Source organism: Desmodus rotundus, chromosome 6, assembly GCF_022682495.2.
Source record: "Desmodus rotundus isolate HL8 chromosome 6, HLdesRot8A.1, whole genome shotgun sequence".
In the NCBI taxonomy this organism is placed as follows: Eukaryota; Metazoa; Chordata; class Mammalia; order Chiroptera; family Phyllostomidae; genus Desmodus; species Desmodus rotundus.
Window position 1 is genome coordinate 104,387,100 of NC_071392.1, and position 21,973 is coordinate 104,409,072.

At 42.4% G+C, this 21,973-nt stretch overlaps 1 protein-coding gene across 6 annotated transcripts in view; it reads left to right on the top strand.

Moving 5' to 3' along the window:
* The first annotated feature begins 5,543 nt into the window (after positions 1-5,543).
* Positions 5,544-21,973, top strand: part of NCOA5 (nuclear receptor coactivator 5) — a 29,626-nt gene continuing 13,196 nt past the window's right edge. For 2 of the 6 annotated variants that reach the window (XM_024559344.4, XM_024559347.3), the window contains exons 1-2: positions 5,544-5,690; positions 17,479-17,545. In XM_024559344.4, the coding sequence (XP_024415112.1) occupies positions 17,508-17,545 (38 nt within the window). In that variant the 5' untranslated portion in view covers positions 5,544-5,690; positions 17,479-17,507. The remainder of the gene's footprint in view (positions 5,691-17,478; positions 17,546-21,973) is intronic. The other 4 variants (XM_024559343.4, XM_053926293.1, XM_071221741.1 and 1 more) reach the window with 2 other exon arrangements.

The following is a 21,973-nucleotide window of genomic DNA, read 5'->3' on the forward strand; positions in this document are numbered from 1 at the left end:
CAGCTGTATCTTTCATCCACCCACTCTTCTTACAATGGGACTATGCTATTCCTTTCCTCAAAAGGTGGGACCTGTATTCCCTCCCCTTGAATCTGGCTGGCCTTATCAGGGTTTGTGATTTCCGAGGCTATGCCATGAAAGGCAATAACACAGTTCCGACTTTGTGAGCCACAGTCTCAGAGCCCAGAGCTCCATGCAAGCGCACGGCTGCTCTGAGGCTGCCATGCTGTGAGAAAGCCCAAACTCGCCCATGCAGGGAGACCATGGGGAGGCCCTGCGCCTTTGCGAAGAAAAAGAGATGTCCAACTGGCCTCCAGCTGCTCCGGCCCCTGCTGTTCCAGCTGCAGCCACTGTCTGACTATCCCTGAGCCAGAGCTGTCCAACCAAGCCCTTCCCGAATTACTGATTCCCAGAAACTGTGAGCAAGAATAACATGGTCATTTTGCGTCACCTAACTTTTGAATCTGGAACACTCATCTTTCAGATTCTGTCTCTGAGGACTCAGCCAGTTTCTCGGTATAACCCTCATAAAACAGATTTAACGTTCTCAGTTTAGGTTATTTATGAGGGATCCCAAAGCAGGGTAAATGGCTTTTAGGTATGTCATCTCTGTGGTTTCAACTACCTAGTCCAGGGGCTTGTAAACCTGGAAGAGCTTTTTAAAAAAACACATACAAATTCTTAAGTTCTACCCTGGACTCAGTGCATTAGAATCTCCGGGAAACGTGGATTCAGCTACCTGTCGTCCTACTGTTTGACGTGATTCTTTGCCATTTTCATGATTATTACATTTACACTCTATTTCTATACCCCAACATACACAGGCAAGTCAGGAGATGTATCCTTTGAGAATTCCGACTGAAAGGGGGCATCATTCAGATCGTCCTGGTCATCTGCGTGGCACAAACAAGATTCACTTACCTACCTCAAAATAATTATCTTCCAGTGTTTCCACAAGGATCTTTTACATGGTTCTGGAAATAATATGACTAAATATGTTCCATCTAAAATAAAAATAATTGAAACAGTGTGACTTGCCAAAAAAAGAAAGTTATTATGAAAACAATGAAGAGCCCTGAAATGAATCTTTCTATGAGAAAGAATGTTACATACAAAGAAGAGATACAAAAGTGTTTGGGGGGTATTACTTGTTGTCGAGATAGCCTGGAGAGAGAGGGAATCTATTACACCTACCTGTGATGTCATACGTCAAAATAGACTTTAACTGGATTAAATATTTAGTTATTGAAGAGGGGGAACAAACCATGGTAACATTAGAAAAGGAATATATAAGTTTTTATTAAGTTTTTCAGAGGAAGGAAAGTCAAAAATGGATCAGCAAGGCCGTGTTCATTCTGGAGGCTCTAGGGGAAATTCTGTCTTCTTGTCTTTTCCAGCATCTAGAGGCCTCCAGCCTTCCTTGGTTTATGCCCCCATCCTCCATCTTCAAAACCGCTGGTGGAGTAACGTCTTCTAACCTCTCTTCTCTCCCTCCCCCTCCCCCCTCCCTCTATCTCTATCTCTAACTCTTTCTCGGTCTCCACACAAATAGACCTATCCCACACTCTCAATGCCTCTCTGCTCTCCTCTCTCAGACAGTCCTATTGGCCAAGGACCACCACCAAGACCAGCGTAGATAAATGAAGAATTTCTTGGCCTTTATTAGATCATGTGAACCTTTGGGAATTGGAAATAAGAGATATCAATCCCTTTGCCTGGAAGATGCATTTATGCATATCATATTGTACAGGATTCTAGTCAAACGAAAATTACTGGCTGAGAAGGACACAGCATCACTCCTATGTGTTCCTGTCAAAAATGTGTAACTTGAATCTAGCAGTGAAGAGACATCAGAAAAGCCCAATAAGGGATGATCTCCAAATACATGGCCTAAAAATAGAATAGAATAAAATAAAAGGCCTATACTCTTCAGAAATGTCAAGGTCACAAAAACAAAGAAGATTGAAAAACTATTGCAGGTTAAAGGAGACCAGAGAGATTTGAAAACTAAAGGCAACGTGTAACCCTACACTAGATCCTGGACCAGAAAAAAAAAAAGTGTTTCTTTTGCTCTAAGGAACATTAGTAAAACATTTGGTAAAACTCAAATAAGGCCTGTAGATGATAATTCAGAAAAAGAAAGAGACACAGAGAGAGTTATAAAGCAAAGAAGGTAAACTGCTCAACGTTAGGGGGAAATGGATGAAGAACATTCCAGAATCCTTTGTCCTATTTTTTGCAATTTCTTTAAGTCTGAAATTATTTGAAAAATTTGAAGAAAGTTTTAAGAATCCAGAGTGCTTTGGTATGTAGTAAACAAGAATTGCACGTAACCTGTGACCCATCCGAGCTCTGGACATCCTTTGCCCCTCCAAAAAAAGGCTGAGATGTGTTCTCACGAAACAATTAGCAAAAAGAGAAGAGCAAGAAATTCCCAAACTGTGGAGTGCAATGCAACCCAAGGGTCAAGAGCCCAAGTCACTCACCCCCAGTGCTCTGTGACCTTGGGCAAGTCATGTGAGCTCTCTGTACCTTAACGGACTCACCTATAAAATGGATGTAGTAATAGTATTTACCAAGGAAAATATATGACATTAGGAAAGGGAAGGAATTCGTAAACAAGACACAGAACACTACAAACCATAAAGGGAAAGAGTGAAACGTGACTACATTACAATTTTACATTTTTGAAAGACAAGACACCATTAACAAAGCAAAACGACAAACCACAGAGAGAAGACCTAACTCGAGGGTCCAGTATCCCAAATATGTAAACAATTTCTATGGATCAATAAGAAAAACATAAACAAGCCCAATGGGAAAATGGTACAGAAATATCAACAGGCACTGCAGAAAGGAAAAAACCTGAATAGCATGGGGAAAGGATGTTCAACATCACTAATTCAGGAAAAGTAAAACTAAAACAACAAAGACATTGCATGCATAGTCATCAGCAAAAATACATAAATGAATAGTCTGGAAATATCCGAAGCTGGCAAGGGTATGTAGAAATGGTACTTAAACATTGTTGGCAGAGTATACGTTAATATATCTTTGAAGAACAATCTGACTAAATCTCCTTCAGTTCAAAATGTATATACTACAAAGTCAGCAATTCTACTCCCATACCCAAGGAGATATGTACCAATGTGTTCGATACAGCACACTCTGTTTAAAAAAAAAAAAATCTAACTATTCCCTAGTTCAGACACATAAATTGTGGCTCATTTATATAATAAAATATTATACAGCAAATAAAATTAATAAATTAGAGCAGTGGTTCTCAAACTTTATGGCACATCGGAATCACCAGAAGGACTTGGTAAGAAAGAAAAAAGAAAATGCTGGGTCCTGCCCCTAGAGTTTCTGATTCAGTGGGTCTTGGATGGGCCTGAAATTTTGCATTTCTAACAAGTTCTAGGGTGTTACTGATGTTGTTTACTGGTCCAGAGGCCACACGTCGAGAGCCAGTAAAGCTAGTTCTGTGTTTTAACACAGTTAAATCTTGAAAACCCAGTACCGTTAAAAAGATAAAAGCACGCCCTGGTTGGTGTAGCTCCGTGGATTGAGTGAGGGCCTGTGAACCAAGGGGTCCTGGTTCGATTCCCAGTCGGGGCACATGCCTGGGTTGCAGGCCAGGTCCCGGGGGGGGGGGGGGGTGCATGAGAGGCAACCACACATTGATGTTTCTCTCCCTGTCTTTCTCCCTCCCTTCCCCTCTCTCTAAATAAATAAAATTTTAGAAAAAAAAGATAAAAGCAAATTGTGAATGGACACATAAAATATATCTAAACATATTAAACAATAATATACAATTAGGGAGATATATATACACCTTCCTAATAAAAGTACAAAATATACATCAGAATGTGGTTCAGGACGGTGATTATCTCTAGGAAGGGAGGGGAAGGACATGGGAGGAGAGTCTTAGTGAGTATAAAGGTCTGTGTAGTATTTTATGGATTTTAATGTATGTTTAAAATGTTAAGAAACTTTTTAAAGTGTAAATTACATAGTATCTCTCCCACGGGGTGCTTGTGAGAGTGAATGAGGCCATGTGAAATTTCTGGGTGGATAAAGATAGCAAAAGGAAATTGAGTCACAGAATCTTGGCCCCTGTATATCTCAACAACAAAAAAATAATTTAAAAGTTTAAGCATATCAAATATTAAGAGAATCCATCAATTCAACCAAATAATGAAGAGGGTACAAATTTATGGCATAAGCATCAAAGAGGGGGTAACCAAAGGGGGGGGAGAAGATTCCAGACTGAGTCAAGTGTGGTTGACCTACTCCACAAGAGTATTCCAGGAAAGCAGGTAAATCCACAAAATCCTGATAATTCTCACCTACAGTGAATGAACACTACAGCCTGGGGGAAAGAAAGGAAAAATTCCTGAGAGCCTCCAGCAGCTCTCAGCAGATGTGGAAATAACCACCTGCTCCCATTTCCCCCCGCGCGGGGATGAATTGTGGTAAAGGGTCTGAAAGCCAAGCGTATCTACTCGCAGGCAATGGACCCATCCTGCACTATCAACAAGAAGAAGAACTACCCAATAAAGTGCATCCCTATTTCCCTCCTTCAAGTATTTACCTGTTTGCAAGTACCCACTCAAGTGTGATTATTCACCTAGTTCTCTGTCTCCACTAGACAGTAATCACCAAGATAGCAGAGATGGGCGTGCATTGAGTAAATTAGTGAAGGAGTGAGTACATGAGTAGGCGTCAAAGAAATCTGACTTCCTCTAGTGTTCGAACTCCACAGCCACTATTTTTACTTGTCACAAGGAGAAAAACTAGACCCCTTGGGGCCGGAGGCATTTCCTCACTAATACAAAAGCCTACCTGATTCATATAGCCATAGGTGTGATAAATCAAGTGTATTTACAACGAATGCCATTCCCTGTGACGAATATATTATATAGATTAAATAAATAATACAGCATTATACATGCTTCACAGTCAACATTTAACATTCTGGGAAATTTATTTTTGGCATTGAATATTCCAAGAAAAGTAAATAATTCAAGAAGGATCTGTGTCTAGATCACCGAGTCTTTTGCCTCTTATCAGTGAAACGAATAAGGTACGTACACAGCCCATTTCAATGTAAATGCAGATAAAACATTTTCTCCACCCCTCTGCTCTCTTTGCCCCTGGTGATCCGGAGATTACAGGAAAAACCCCCTGTGTGTGTGTGTGTGTGTGTACACACACAGTTCTCCAATACACACGTCTAAGGTGTTCTTTTCTTGTTTAGTTTTATGCAAGATTAAGTCAAAATATTTTAGAGTTTATATGATCTCTTTTCACAGAAAGGAAGGAAGGCGCTCTGAAAACTAGAAGCGCAAAGCCCTTGAGGTGGGAGAGACCTGGCCAAGGACGCCGTTACTAGGCAACTCCTAGCGTTCGAACTGCCGCTAGGGAGCCACTTCCCCGCCCTAATTGCTAAGGAAATCGACGCCCCAACTCAGCCCTGCCGTAAACTCGCGCGCTTTTGCGACATTGCCGCGCCTGTCGCTGCGTGCGCGCCCTCTGCCCCTACTCTCCGCCCCAACCGCCATTGCCTCGTGCCCGCGCCGGTCGGTTGGTGGCGCCTTTGTCCTACGGCGGGCAGGTGGGCTGAGGCAGAGGCGGCGGCGGCGTTCCTGAGGCGAAGGAGCGTCCGGGAGCCCGCCGCATTGGTAGCGGTGAGTGCCGGGAAGCGGTGGCCGTCCGCCGCGGCTTGGGGCTAACGGGCAGGCCTTGAGGGTAACCTGGGCCGGATGGGGAGGCTGAAGCCGGAGGGCCCACTTGACGCGCGACCGCGGCTCTCTCCGGGTGCGCGCGGCACTGCGCATGCTCGGTGCGGGGCGCGGCCTCCTCTGGCTCTGGTCTGGCCCAGGCCCGGCCATTCCGGGAGGCCAGTGGGGGACTCAGGTCCTGCGGCGCCACGCCGCAGCCGCCTGTCCGTGCGCGAATCGCCGATAATAGCCCCCAGGCTTCTCTGTCTGGTAGGGCTGCACACCTCGCCCCCCTTCTCAGAACGGTGAAGTCGCTCGCCTGCGCGTCCTCGGCGAGTCGGTGGCGCAGTCGGGATTCGAACCCGGACCGATCCCGGGCACCTTCCCTGCGTTCTTCGTGGCGTACGGCGCCGTGCGGCGAGCCACGCGCTGTCCGGGATCGCCGGTGCCTCCCGGCCCCTTGATAGCATCCTCGAGGCGTCTCTTTGTTATGTGACACCCCCATCTATTTTATAACGCGGACCCCGGTCCCAGAGGACGGGGGAAGAAACTGTGCCGAGGTCCCCCCGGAAATTAAGCGCCCCAACCTGCTGGCTGCCCTGTCTCGAGACCATGGCACTTTCCACAACGGGACGACCCGCCAAGGGCTTTTCTGTAGGACGACGTTCCCCAAATTCCAGGCTCTCGCGTTGCTTCTTTATGTCCGGGTCTTCTGTACTGCTCCTTATCTACCAAATGTTAATTTTTTTTTTTAAACTGACTCTCTTTTTTCCCCCTTCTGAAATACATTGTTTAAGGTGGAAACGTAAATCACAACCGTATAATGGAAGCCAGTTACTTTTCTAAGACTCATAACAAATAAATACCTATCTATTAAACAGTGCGTCCTTGTTCCTCCTGGAGTTATTCTGCATCCACCGCTTTGGGAAACGCTGCCCTAGGAGTGTGGGGTCAGTTGTCCTTCTGGCTTTCGCCCTGTGCGCAGGATTTTCCCCCGAGGCAGAGCAGCTTCTGTGAAATGCTCCCGGATCTTGGGGGATGGCAGTCAACATTATAGGCCCTCCGGTTGTAAACTGATTCTCACCATCGACTTAGGAGGGACAGCGCGGGGGACCTGCAGGAGCTGTCCGCTCAGGTGCAGCTGGTGGGCCGCCCCGGGTTTCTTACAGCTCGTGCGCGGTGTGGTGGTCACCTGAGTTCATCAAAGGATGTTCTTGCAGACGAGAACTCGAGGTTTAATAGTTTCCCCATGAGCCAGGCGGTGTGAAGACTAACTTTCAGTGTGCACCTTTTCAAACCGGTGAAGCCCAACGTGGGCTCCGTGGGCACCGGAGGTCACTGGGCCGTTGCTGGCGTCATTTCTTCCTTCATGCTGGTTTCTTTGCCTTTCTTCTAGCTCCAGATAGTCTTTGAGTCATGTGACAAAAGCCTTCACCTAAACCGTAGAAACAGTGATTTTCCTTGTAGAATGTGCCGGAGAAGCCATATTCTTTGGAGGTGCGGGCTGTCACTCCAGGTCCCGTGCCTGTCACTCCACGCGTTTAAGGAGGCGTTGATTGATACATTAACTTATCTACCCGCAAACAGTCTGTCCTATGTGCATAACCTGTTTTGGGGTGAGAGAGCACATTTACTTTAATTCATTGAAAGGTTACTCTGAGAAGTCAGCTCAGGCTGTTCAAGGGTTTTTTTCCTCAGCCTGTGTTAAAAAAAAATCATATTCCTTGGGGTTACTTTCGTATGAGCACGATGCAGAATTTACACAAGACTAAGGTAATTTTCTTCACATTTCTAAGTAGAAAAGAAATGAGAATTTGATTTTACTCAAGAGTCAGTTTGAGAACTTCAGCAAATGGAGCCTCATCTACCGGTGCTCAAAAGCTAGGAATACCAGTTTTTGGAAAGGCGGTAGAAGTCCGATGGGAAGGTGCCTAATGGTTTCGTTTTAAATAGCCGTCGCGAGCATTCCCTCTGGGCGGCCTGCAGATGGCGGTGCCTTTGTGTGGCTGCGCTGGACGAGCCAGTTAATTACTTTCAGTTGTGCTTTTAGGAACGCAAGCCCGCCCGGCCTGGGGGCTCAGTTGGGTGGCGGTCATCCCACCGCACCCAGGATGCAGGTTTGATCCCTGGTCAGGGCACTCACGAGTCAACCAGTGAATGCATGGGTGGGTGGAACAACAAATTGATGCTTCTCTCTAAAATCAGTAAATAAAGTTAGAAAAAATAAAGAATGGCAAACCTTTGAAGGAAATATAGTTGCTATTTTCTTCTCTCTAGCAGTTTGTGTTTTTGACTCCCATGAAGAATGAAATGCCTACTTGTAAACTCATCGCTACTCTCGGCGGTGATGGTAGCGTGTAATCAGCAGTGCACACGGTTTACAAAAGCAGGTTTACAAATACCGACTCATTTGCTCCTGCCTGTCATCTTGTGCGATAGGTAGACTGGTAGTATTATTACATAATAATAACTATGTTTTTTGTGTGTGCATGAGGAGATAGTGTCTCAGAGAGGTTAGATGTCTTGCTCACATCACATATTTAGTAGGACTCGGAAGCCATTATTGAAGGTAAAAGATTGCATGACCTAGCAAAATGGGCACACAGGGAGGTTGAAGCGGTGTCCTTTACTCCGGAACTTCTCAGAGGCTTTACCGTGCTAAACGTGTGCAGTGTTCATGTCCGAGGCAGGGAGATACCAGGCTGCCTTTCTCTCCCCTCCCACGAACATCTTGAAGTACCAGGTTTCCCCAAAACCTTCGGCCGCACTTCGTTTTCTCTCGGTATCTGATTTACTAATGGTTATCGTGTGCCTTTGAGACAAGTGTGTTCAAAGCTCAGCGTTTTTATGCCAAAAGACTTGTCCTGTGAACAGAACACACGTTGAAACGTCTAGACTAGTCAGCTTGCGCAGAGTTCAAGTAACCTGTCAAGAAATTGAAGGCAGTAGTGACCCACAGAAAGTTACCCTCTGCGTGAGGCTGAGTCTCCTTAATGAGCGGGTCAGGGCAAGGCCACGCTGTCTGAAGCAGCAGCACATTAGGGAGATAGGAAGTACCCTGACAGCTAAATATGTAATACCAGCGTGCCTGCTGCTTTTTAATGGGGGTTTTATTACCACCAGATAGGAATATTTATCAGGATGGTCATTTTCATTCTTCATCCTATCACTAAAAAAAATAAGAGATTAACAGCCCAATTACTTTGATGTTAGGAAAGTCATTCCTCTCAAAGAATCAGAACTTTTTTAGTCTCTAAGACTGGTTCTCCCTGCACTTCGTGTTTGTGGCAACTTTATTGGTGACCTGTGCAAAGACCGACGACTACAGGCGACGGTCAGGGCGACTACAGAGTGGCACTGGAGAGCAGAGTGTCTTACAACTGTATAAAATTCCTTGAGTGGTCCCCTGATTTGCATCTGGAATGATTGAATTTCTGAAGATTTGGTTGATCCTGCAGCCAGTGAGTGAGCTTTGGAGAATTTTAATTATAAGTAATTTGGTTTTGAGTGAGTATACTGAATTATGCAGTTGGAGATTGAGGAACTAATAATATGTATTTAGGGTCAGAGATAATACAAGAAGTTTATTTTTAATCTCTCAAAATTATTTTTGAGCCCTGGCTGGTGTGACTCAGTGGATTGAGTGCTGGCCTGTGAACCAAAGGGTCACAGGTTCGATTCCCAGTCAGGGCACGTGCCTGGGTTGTGGGCCAGGTCCCCCGTTGGGAGCATGCAAGAGGCAACCACACATTGATGTTTCTCTCCCTCTCTTTCTTCCTCCCCTCCCCCTCTGTAAAAATGAATAAAATATTTTTAAAAATTATTTTTTTTATCCAAAAGAAAAATAGGAAAAATGTGATTTTTTTTTTTTGTTCAGTTTTAAAGTTTAGGATTGTAAATGTGTAACTGAACCTTTTGCAGCCTTTGGGAAACTTAACTAGGACAGCATCTAGAAAAGCTCGATGGAAATATAGATCCTTGAGTGCAGCTCCCTACCCCTTACTCTCAACTGGCTGGTCTCAAGAGGTGGGGGCTAGGGACTTGTTTGTCAAAAGTTTCCCCTGTGGTTTTTTGTGTACGTTAAAGTTTGAGAACCCCTGGCTAGGACTTTAGAAAATGAATTTTCCCTGGAAATAGAAGGTTGAAGCAGATTGTAGTGCTAATCCGTCTTATCCCAATTACTAATAGGAAATGACAGCTCTGGTTTATTGTTGGGTTTGCATTAATAGATTCATTTTAAGACCTTAAACTATAAAATGGTTTTGGCTTCACAATTTGAACTAGAGATAATAAGAAGTTAGGATTTCTGTTGAGTTTTCAATATTTTTAATGCCTCCCATTCAGTAGGATGCTTTCACCTTCTTGAGAACAAAGAAAGCCAGACTACCAAGGTTCTGTAGTCTGCTTATTAACTTTAGATTTGCTCCACTTTTCTTTTAGTGGTGTGGATCTGAAATTATATGTGTGGCCATTTTTCTCCTTTTGCAAAGAGTTGCATTTAGATATAAAAACTAAATGCCTCAGAAAGAAGTAGGTGTTACTAGCCCCTACCAGCAAAACAGTACTGACAGCTCCAGTTGCAGAATTGAGATAGAACTTGAGTAGACAGTTTGCCTTTTCTTAACCAAAGAAATGTATAACATGTTACCAAAAAGTGGCAACCTTAGTGGCTAGTGTTTTTTCTGTTATTTTGTAACTAGGTAATTGGGGGGGGAGCTTAAATTTTTGAGATATGTTGTAAATGATAAGATGTAATTGAAGAGAAATGGTGGGCTGCGTGCCTCCTTGGGGGTGGGAGCAACAGATCTTATAATTAGCTATTATTATTACCTTTAGCACTACGGAAACTTGGGCTCATGATTCCATTTCGTTTGGAGGTAGCTGTGTGATTATGCTTTCTGTACAGTTTTCAGGGATTATACTTTCACAGATTTTAGCCATTGTGATTTTTTTGTGTGTGTGACGGATTATGAGTTAGTATTTACCCTTGAATATGGGACTGGAGAGATTTCTAAGTGGAGGACCTAAGTATATTGTTATGTATGCACTCAAGGGATAAATAGATGATAGAGTAGTAGTTTCCAAATACCTGCCAAGAATCAGCTGCTCCTAGGCCTCATCGTCAGATTCTAAAAGTTTGAGATAGGGTCTGAGAATCTGATGTTTACCCATCTTACCAGGTGGTGCTAATACCTCCATTAAAGAAATGTGATGTGGAGAATTAAAAGAATGTGTATATAAATAAGGATGGGGGGGAAGTTGTCTAATAGGTACAGGGTGTTGTAGTTTTGCAAGACGAAAAAGTTCTGAGATCTGTTGTACAACAGTGTGCGTGTGCTTACCACTGCTGAACTGTGTGTTTGAAAACGGTTAAGATGATAGATTGAATGTTACTTTTTTTTTTTTTACCACAATTACATGTTTTAAACATATTAGAAAACAATAAGGAAAGGTAGTTTGTTGCCTGTTTTCCTGAGCAGTGGGTTAAACTAATAGATTGTTGGTTATTCATTACTGACTTTTCTGGCCATCAGTTCATTTTATATCTCTTTATTAAAGCTAAAATCATAACCTTTTAAATATTGTCTCCTACCTGTTCTCTTCAGTGTCAAACCAATGATCCTTGAAAAACATTATAATGGGCAGTGTTTTAAAGGTCTTAGGTTTAAATACATCCTCCTCCTTCTTTTTGGATAATATATGAGGGCCCCCCCAAAAAAGGGAGGGGAATTATCTTCTGGAGGGTGGACCCCTTGTAGTACAGGCTTCCCCCACTAGGTGAGTGTTCTGGGAACCCATCTGTTTCATTGTACCAGCTGGCGTTGTGAGAGGCTGCTTTCGACTACAGTGAATTTTTTTGAAGATTCTTTCAGGGCATTTGCCCATTTCATGATGGGTGATTTAGGAGCGCACCTGTCCACACCACGCTGAGTGTTCGGCAGTGTTTGACCAAAACCAGCATGACCCCCTACGCCATTCTCTATTCACCAGATCTCACCCAAAGCAATTTTTTTGTGTGTGCCCGTAGATGAAAAAAGTCCTCAAAAGGAAACATTTTGCCAGTGTGGAAGAGGTGAAACAAAAAACAGCGGAAGCACTAAAAGGCATCAAAATTGACGAGCTCAAAAACTGTTTTGAGCAGTGTAATAAACGTCTTGATAGATGTATTGCATCAAATAGCAAATACTTTGAAGCTGACTGAAGTTTAAACGTGTAAGAATAAATACTCAATTTTTTATGAATAAATTCTGGGTTTGGGGGTGTCCCCCTCGTACAATACAATGGTAGGCCTTCATTATTTGGCTTCACTTGGACTACTTACAGTAGTTCATTCAGGTCATAGCCTCCTAACAGGCCTTTTGCCACCAGTTTCTTCCCTTTCCACAGCAAAGGTTTTTCTGATCCAGTCTAACTCTGGTTTGCATCTGTAGTTCCTCTGCCTTTTTCTCCTCCTATCCCCCCTGCATTAAACTTGTTGTAGTATTTCTAACTTATTATGTCCTTCAAACCATTCCTTTACCTTTGTGTGTGCTGGAATGACTGCTGTCTTTCTGGTAAGCTCTTACTCATCCTTCACGACTCCGTTTAAATGTTACTTTTAGGCCTTCCCTGCGTCTTTCATTCCCCCCACCACTTTCCCACCCATTCTTCCCAGTGTCCTCTCTACCTTGCACTTGTCGCCTGCCATACACTTAGTTAGGCCATCATTATCTCTGCCATAGTCTCACTTTAGGTTATACTGTCATTAACCTGTGTGCATGTGCTTCTCTCCTTTATTAAACAGTGAACTCCTTTAAGCCTTAAAAGTTTAACACAGAGACGTTAGCCTTTATTTCCACTTCTCTAAGGCCCGGAACTGAGTGTGTGTGACACATAGTAGGCACAGGAGCATTTCATGGACTGATTATGAACTATCCTTTTCAGGTTCATTAATTTAGTTCTCTGAGGATCTCCACTTGTATAGTTTAGTTGAAATTTTACATGTTTTAAATAAACCTGTATTTTAAATATTTTGTAACTCAAACTCTTTTATTACTTTAGATTAGCTCAACCTTTATGAGTCCAGCTTAGTGAGTTTTCTCCTCTTAGTTGATATTTTCCTTGATTCAACATAACTAACACAGGTAGAAAATCCATTTTATCAGGTTCAGAGAAATCGAGTGACTTGAATTCTAAATTCTCCCTGCCCCCAAGTAGGACTAGAACTCATATTTACTGATCCTGGGCAAGTGTTTTTTCCTCAAAAGAAGTAAAAAGGGCAGGAAATTAAATTTTGGTAGAGAATTTTCGTCTGAAGAGTCAGAGTGAATAGAATGTCAGTAGCAAAAGCCAGAAACGTTGTAGTTTGAGGTGATAGAAACTGAAGTGGTCATTGAATGAATAGGTCCTACCCTGTTGGGTGTCTGGGTCATTTAAACATTGGACCTTTTCCATCAGCATTTGATCAGGGAATCTTAGCAAAAGTTTTCAGATGGAAACCATGTCCTTCTGCTCCCTGCTGGAAGCAGCATAGCATAACATTTAACATTCTGGCTTCAGATGGACCTGAGTTTGAGTCCTAGCCCTGCCTCCTGCTCATGTGACCTTGTATAAGTCACTTGATTTCTCTGAACCTCAGATTTTCTGGTTTGCAAAATAGAGATTAGAATAGTACTTAACTCCAAGAGTTGTTGAAAGGATTGATTGAGATAATAATGCACATAATGTTCTTAGTAAAGGCTCTTGGATAGAGGAAACATTCTGTAAATATAAGTTACCATCATTTCCCTATTTCTGTTCCAGGGTCAATATTCTAATACAGTTAAAGACATAATAATTATTTTAATTAGAGAATGAAAGAGATAATCAAATAGGGAAAGTGTAGTTTTCAAAGTGGACTTAATAATTAATTAACAGTTAAAGCAGAGCATTCTGTTATTCCAGATAGTTACAGTGTAACTCATTATAATATCCCTGATGTTACAATATACCATCAAAGTCATCTTCATAAATATAGTTTAAGTGAGAAGTTCTGTTCTTTCCACTCCCAGTTTTAGGAGTTTAATATATAATATCCACTGTCTCATCAGTATGGTTTTCCAAGTGGCATTATCTTTATCATCACGTATTTCCAATTTAGTGGTGCCTGATTGTTAGTTGGTTTTCAGCCAAGCCTTTTGGAGAGTTTTATTTCATTTGTAATCACTTACTGAAATTGTATAGGCTTCTGGATTTGTTCAGCAGCCGATGGTGGCGCTGTCACTAAGTGCTGGGGTTTATACTGCACTTGTTCAAAATAATTCACATTGTTTTCTGTTGTGATAGCCTGGAGTATAAAAATTGGTTTTAAGGTAAAAAGAGTTCTTTTATGATGGCAATATTAAAAATAGATAGAGCAAAGCAGTTCTTGGTACTGTGAATGAAACATGCATATTTGTTGTCTTTATAATACTACCCAAGGACCATTCTATGAACGTTGTCTGGCATAGTAGTCTAAAATAAAATTATAGATAGGCATTGGGTCTTTCTTTGGGAGTTTTTACCCCCATTCTTTTGTGCTTTAGAAAGCTCTGCCACTTCCTATAACATGTTTTCTAAGTTATTTTGTTTTTTTACCTTTTATGTAATGAATCTCTTTGGTTGGTACTGTTTTTCTTCTCTAAACATTCTTATTTGAGTAGTGTTTTTAACTGTTTTCGGAAGACCACTTAGAAATTATAGATATTCAGGCCAAGGTTCAGCACCTTGTGGTGATGGTGATTTTGAATGGCATCCACATTGCTGATGTAACTAATAAAGTACAGAAGTACTAATAACTAAGCTGAAGTGGAAGAGATACTAAGAGACTGCCTTTTGGTCTTAAGGATATTTGACTGGGATAAAATATATAAGGAGGAGAAAGAAGCACCATTTCTTCCCTTTTTTGATGAGGAGGAGGCATTCTACCTCTCGTTGGAGATTCCTACATTGCCAATTATGGTTCCCCACCTGATATTCAGAAAGATCCCCAAATTGTCTTTTTCCCCTTCTCCTTTACATTAACGTTATTTCTATTTCTTTGGTGTAGCTTATATCTTTGCAAGGATCTGGGGGGGAAATAATCTTACTCAACTATATTAACACAAAAGCCCCCTTTACCAGTTCCAATATTGCATTCTCAAAGAGAAAACTTGTTCAAATGAAATTCCAACCTCCAACCTCCAATGAGTTTTCAAATTGTATGACAAAAAATTGAGATGTGGCAAGGTTTTTTCTGGACTCTAAATCTTTGCTGTACTGTGATCAGCTCCCTGGAGTCGCTTGTACTTTTGGTCGCTTCTCTATTCTTCCTGTATTTCTGTACTCACAGGTTTTCCCAAAGTTCTGTGTACACGTTAGGGTTTTTGTGTATGGCGATTGATGGTGGTGACAGTTTTCATCACTCTCACTGAAAACCCCTGCAACCCCGTGCTAACCTGAGCAGCCCTCTTTGAGGCAGTGAGGTTACTGAAAATCTCCACGTCTCATTTTCTCCATATCTCACCCAAGATGGAGCCCTAAGGAACCTTAAATAGGGTGAATAAACAAACACTGGGCACACACACTAAAAGTTTACTGACTCCTGAACTTAAGAAAATTGTCTAAGAGAGCTCTTTTTTTGCAGAAAAAGCATAAGCCACACCATCAAAGTATAACTGCTCTGGACTAGTCAGTGAAAATAGATAGTAAGAGGCAAATTATAATCAAAATGGTTTACAGAGATAATCTTAAGTTTTTAAATAATATTGCAGGTAATTTCCCCCAAATTTCACCAACTTCAAAGTAAAATATTTACCTCCTTCATTCTAACTGGAACCACTTTTGCCCTAAAGGTATATCACATGTGCCGACTTTGGCCTCCCTGGTTCTATGTGAAGGCACTTACATACGCTATAATTACACAGTGTAACAGTCCTTTTCATATGATGAGGGCAAAGTGTATAGTGTTTATAGAGACTTAGCAATTAAAGTAATACCCCGTGTTCTGTATTCTCACCTAAATGTTAGCCAGGTCAAGTCAGAATTTAGATGAGTGATCCTTATTCACAAGACCATTTAAAATATTTGGAATTCTGGTAGAAAATATGGTACTTATTTAAAAGAAATCTTCACACCACTACCACCCCAGTGTATTCCAGAGATACTTTGAAAATTACTTAAACAATCAAAGACCTCACTTTTCTCTCTGAATCATAGTCACCCTGTATTAGAAAGTACAAAGTAAGTGAGCACACTAGGTCAGTAGGCCCTTCCAAAGCTGATCTGATGATATTCTTCACAATTATATGTAAAAGAAATAGGGTTATCATTTGTTATATGTAATTCAAATCATGAAAGCGCCATGTGAAGTACTAAAGCCATGGTTAGATTTTACTGGCCAGGTCCTACGTAGAAAATATTTTCTAATTTTTTTTTAATAGAGGGATTATAGCTGGTGCCTTCTTAACTGAAAAAGTAAAGGACAATTTAGAATGTGCTTCTCTGGCTATTTATATTTATGTTACCTTCAGTTCTGTCGAAAGCCACTCTTCTCCTAGGCATTATTGAAAGAGACTTCTGACTTAAAGTGGAATTGAAGATTGTTCTGACTTGAACAGAACTCAAAAGTTGTCACCACAGCAGGGTAAGGTCCATACCAGACCTCCTGAGGTCTTCGTTGTTACTGTTGTTTCTCTGGGCTTTCCATGTGATAGGACTCTGGTTGGAATTTTTTAAACACATAATTACAATTTTTAAGCCAGTCTTATATGAGTGCTTAATACCATTTAATGTCATTAGATACAGTATCAATTGCTTAATATGGAACGAGGGCAACAAAACTACAGTGCAGCAGTAAGCAGTTTTATTTCTCAACTGAAGTATGACATTTTTTATGCATTTATATATCTTTAAATCCTATAAAATCATCGGGTGTTCTCTTTTGGGCGTAGATTGGTATATTTCTTTAGACACTTCATCAATTCTTACTTGTACATGGTTCAATTTTTACAAAGCTGGTTTGTTTTGTTTTTAGCACCTAGGCTTTAACTACAAAAATTAGCTTTTCTGTAAGTGTGCACGATTCTCTCCCTTACCTACTCATGTATGCCAGGCTTCTCGAATGAAAACTTCTCATGAGGAGTGTTTCACACTAACCCTGCTATACCAATGCCAATTCTTATTCTCAGGACTTGTCTGTGAGGGTCATAGATGTTAACATGCCATATACTTTGTTCAGAAAAAAATTAATCAATTTCTTCTCCACATCTCATTCTGGAAGAGTCTACCCAGTGGGATACAACACAAGGCACAATGCATGAAGGCCCTGTTTCCCGGAGATTCGGAAGTTTCAAGGCAGTGGAGTCCAGATCTTACTTCTTTGTAACATAAAAGGGAATTATTTGCCTTTGCTTTTTTTTTTTCCTTAACCCTCTTATTATTTTTCTCCTACTCCTTCTCCCCTCGAAAAAGAATCTTTCTCCTCTTGGAGGGGGCAGGTGTTAGGTTCAGGGCTTGACAGAGTATTAAAGCGTTGACATAATCAGTCGTACACCAATTGTGTGTTAGCTAGAGAACTGAGGACACTCCTTACCTAGCATGACAGTGTGCTGCCGTAACTTAATAAAAGCTGCCCGAGTGATAGTGTGTCTCTGAATGGATTTTCTTACACCATCTGGTAGTCATTGTAGTTCTTTTGTTGTTGCTTTCATTTGAAATGTGCTGATGATCTTGTTTTTATTCCGTAGCATTGAACAGATGGGTTGATTATTCTTTTCAGATATTAATAAGGCAGCGGAAAGAAGAAATATGAATACGGCTCCATCAAGACCCAGCCCCACACGAAGGTAAAGTACCCCGAAGCAGTGAGTTACCTTGGGAGTGTTGGGCTCTGGGGAGTTAAGCCCAACTTCATACAACAAGGGTCTTTTCTTCCCCCACAACAAATCAGAAACGCTCAAGCAAACCATAAGAACGCGAACCGTGTGTGAAGGGCTCTGCTGCTTTTTTTAAACATGCATCAGGAGATGCAGAGGAAGCTGTGTGTTTTCGGTGGCAAACCCAGCAAGTTCAGCCTGCAACATGAGTTGCAGGTGATTGGAAGAGGACAGCCCTCTGTCCCCAGCTCACGTGGCAGTGGGGGCCTCCACAGCAGGGGACCCCCTGGGTCGCTGGTGTGTGCCATGCTGCACTGCAGCGGGCAGCAAAGCTCGACACTTCTGTCCAAGTGGCTGCCGGTCCAGATGCTGGCCCAGGTTACGGAAAGCGCTGCCTGAGAGATCACTGCCGTGCTGTGCTGCAGACCCCCGTTTGCTCGCATGCTCAGGTTGCCTCCTGAGGGGAAATAAAGAGGGCAAAACACTTCATCTCTCAGAAGTCTCCCTTTTTCTTAGCTTTCCTGGAAATAAAAGGCATTTCCCCCAATACAGTCTTTCTTACAGTGCATACAGAAGAGATAGTCCTGATGTGTACCCTGGAGATATGCATTAAATTGGCCCCTCCTCACGAAGAAGAGCCTTATTGATGTTTCCATTTACACCAAAATGAGAGTATTGTGTCCAGAGTGTCTGGCCCCATAACAGCAAACTAGTGGGTGCAGTGTGTGCAGTTTTGTGTGGGATGCAGGCAGATACAATATATTTCATGTCTGGTGTCTCTTCATGGCCCGAGTGGATACTTAATGTGCATTTTGCCTTTGTCCCTAAGTAAAAATGCCAGTTTTCCACAGTAAACTACATTCCAAAACTACCTACCACAGAAAACTATTTCCTACAATGAACAGAACACTGCGTAGTACAATGAGTCTTACTCTGGACTGGCAGCTCCACAGGTCACCTGGGGATATACCCAGCTGAGCATATACACATAACATACACTATCCTGTTTTGGACTGGCAGCTCCACAGGTCACCTGGGGATATACCCAGCTGAGCATATACACATAACATACACTATCCTGTTTTGGGACAAAAACACTTATGTTTTGTTACCTACTTGTAGGAAAGAATGGCTGCTATGTATTCGGTTTATGTGCCCCCACTTGGATATGAAGGGTGTGAATTTCTAAGCTACCAGGAATAGATTACACATGTGTGCTACAGAGTTCACGCAGACCCTAGGGGCAAAGTAGTGCTGCCAATTTCAGTGGGATTCTTTGAGCGCTCCCCCAGGCAGAGGAGTTGAACCACAACGATAGCTGATAGGTGGATGCCCTGGTCTCGCTGCAGAAGGGAGCGTGTACCTTGGTAATCTCTCTGTTCTGTCTGTCACCATAAGGAATACCTGCAGCTTATTGGGTACATACTTTGTTAATTGATTTTGTGAGTATGTATGTATGAGTATCCTGAAGAGCATAAACAAATCTTGCAGAACTTCACCAGTTCCGTGTAATATCTGCTTCCATTAATGCTGCATCTAACCGTGCTGCAGATTCGGGGCAGTCCCATCTGTGTTGCATCTCATTGCCCCAGTAAACATGGGATACACATGGCTAAGAATTTGCATCTGATGCTCAGAACTGTGGGACTCCCATTGGAAGCTGTGGTTGCCAGATGGCTTGAAAGGAGACAGTGTGTATCCTATCTCCAAGGAGCTCTAATGTGTGCGCTGTGAACTAGGTAGCTTACCAGAAGGACTGTGGAACTGGTAAATGTAAAGACAACTGACGCCACTAGTAAAGTCCTCTTCCCCACTCTGGTGTCCCCATGATGTTTATGATCTCTAGATAGTGTTGTCTGTGTGTTTCTGAAGGCAGAAGGTGGGGGGAGCACATTGCAGAATACAGAGTAATTTCTGTACTATGAATTGAGAAGAATATTGTATGTCATCCTATTAATGACACTTAGCCAAATGCTTTTACCATTTCCAACTGATTGTAGCTTTCAGCAAACATTGGCAATGTTGGGGGAAATAAACAACTCCCCTGGTTGGAATCCAATATAGCCATTGCCAGGACATTAAATTAAAAAGATTAATTTTATACCAAGCTAAAGTGCAACTCCATAATTTCATCTATAGTGGAAGAAATAGCTTTATGCTTTTAAAAATAATAATAATGTCCCCTCCCAAAAAATGCATGTAGACAACATTGTAGGGAGCCTTTTAAAATGTTCTTCTTGCCAGATATATAAATACATATGTCACTTTTATATACCTTTTAAAATAGCACCTTCCTCAGAAGTAAATTTTAAAATGAAGTCGTTTAGGGTGTGGACAGGGCAGTGTCTTCCTGCTTTATTTATAATCAATGGGAGGGACAGCTAGGCTAATTCAAATTCCAATAAGAATCAGCGTTCCCCTTGGTGATAGGTCCCTAACTGGATCCTTCACCATGTTCTTTAACATGCTGAAGTTTCATACAGCCATGTTTAGTAAGGTTCAGGGAAGAGGGATGTTCACATTTAGTAAAATCTGTTCTGAGCTCCATCTAAAACCTGAGCAAAGAGTCCTAGTGTTTAAAGATACAAATTTTAAAACCCTAACACCAGATAAACTGTAAACATTGTATTAAAAATAGAACATTAACATTTTGATCATTGCCCTGATCATGCATTATCTCTTAAGATATACCAATAGGACAGAAGTAAAATTCAGTTAGTATGCGAGATGGGTGAGCTGCTGGCCTGGAAGGGGCTGGTGGTTTTTCCAAGGGTGAGCACTGGCTATCCTCACCTTTCAGGTGCGCGTCTCCAGTCACAGCCTTGAATTCCAGGTGCGCCAGTGTGTCGACAGCAACCATTTGACAACTCTCTTTGTTTTCTGCGCCCCCAGCCATGGGGAATGCATTGTTCATGGAGGGGGCGGGGGGGGGGGGATCACTGCACACGTGACAATACTCCCCTTAAATTGTACCTTCATGTGTTCCGTGCTGGTACTTACTTCTAAATTGTTTTTAAGCATGCTGGCAAGACCTTTGTAACACTTTGTTTTGCTGGACTTTAACTTTGAGTGTCAAAACACTTGGGTATCTTTGGGAGTTTTCACAGGATTATCACCTCTTTGAATGGCTCTGTGAGCCACAGTTCTGCTGGTGTTGCTCTCTGTGCGGTAATGTGCCTCCCTAATGTCTCCAGCTGTCAGTGTGTGACTCCGACCATACTGGCCTGGCCCAACACAGAGCTCTGCTCAGAGATCCCTGCTCTGGATCAGATTTCAGCCTGGATTCTCATCGTTGAACCGTTGGATCACTTCCATTTGCCTCCTTTGCCATGCAGGTTGTATAGCGTTGGTGCTAGGCATTAAGCCTTCTTCAGAGACTGGACGGTGATTCTGATTGCACCTCAGATGTTCTCAGTTTCCCTTTGTCGCTCAACACCTTGATGATCCAGATCTTGAAGCACATCCCTACGCAGAAGTGGCAGAAGTGAGACTTCTTTCTTCATCTTTCCCATAGAACTTGAAGAAGAGCGAATAGAATTAATTCATCTACATCAAACCTCTGCAGAAAGTTTTCCCCATATTTTTATTAAGGATTTTAGGCCTGGTGCCTCCTCAGTGAAGGTCATCAAGGACTAGGTTCATCCGAAGCAACCTAGCTATAGACAAGTTTCTTATGTGGCCTGAAGATGATTTCTACCTCTCCACTGTGCTCATTTCTTTGATAACTGCTTGCTCCTTGGGTGTGAGACAGCCCTAGCTCTAGGTGGGCCTCACAATTAAAGATTCCAGGCTGTGATTACCTCTGCACCAACGCTTAAGAAGAGCCGTCAGTTCTCAGCAAGTGCCATCTCTACCAGCAGAAAAGTCATATTTGTGCTTGAGAACATCATCAGTGCACTTCCTAGGGGGAAACATGGGCACTTACAAAACTTGGGTCTGTGAGGTGATATCTCATTGCCCCCCATATCCTCCGTGCACCTAATGGCAAAATTCTGCACAAGCCTGTTGTCTCCGGTTCTGACAGTAGCAAGGAGCCATCGTGGTAGGGGGTCAACATCACACAGCAGCCAGCCATTCAGATAATTATGTTTGTGGACAGTATCTGTGACAGAACAGAAGTACAAAGAGCTGATGGCGGATTTTTTTCAGGAGGAAGAAAGGCTGAACCTCCCAAGGAAAACATTATAGTAGACAAAAGATGTTGACAAAGGAAAGGACAAATGCCTTCCTCCCTGACTTCTGTACAGCCAAGGCCGAAGAACACCACCCTGGGCTTAAGGTTTCAGCCTGAGGCCCAACACAGCTCAAGTCCCTCACAACCTCCAAGATGATCGTCTGTCAGTTCTTACGCTATAGGCTGTCAGATGAGTGGTATTCTGTACCACCCCTTAGTTTCCC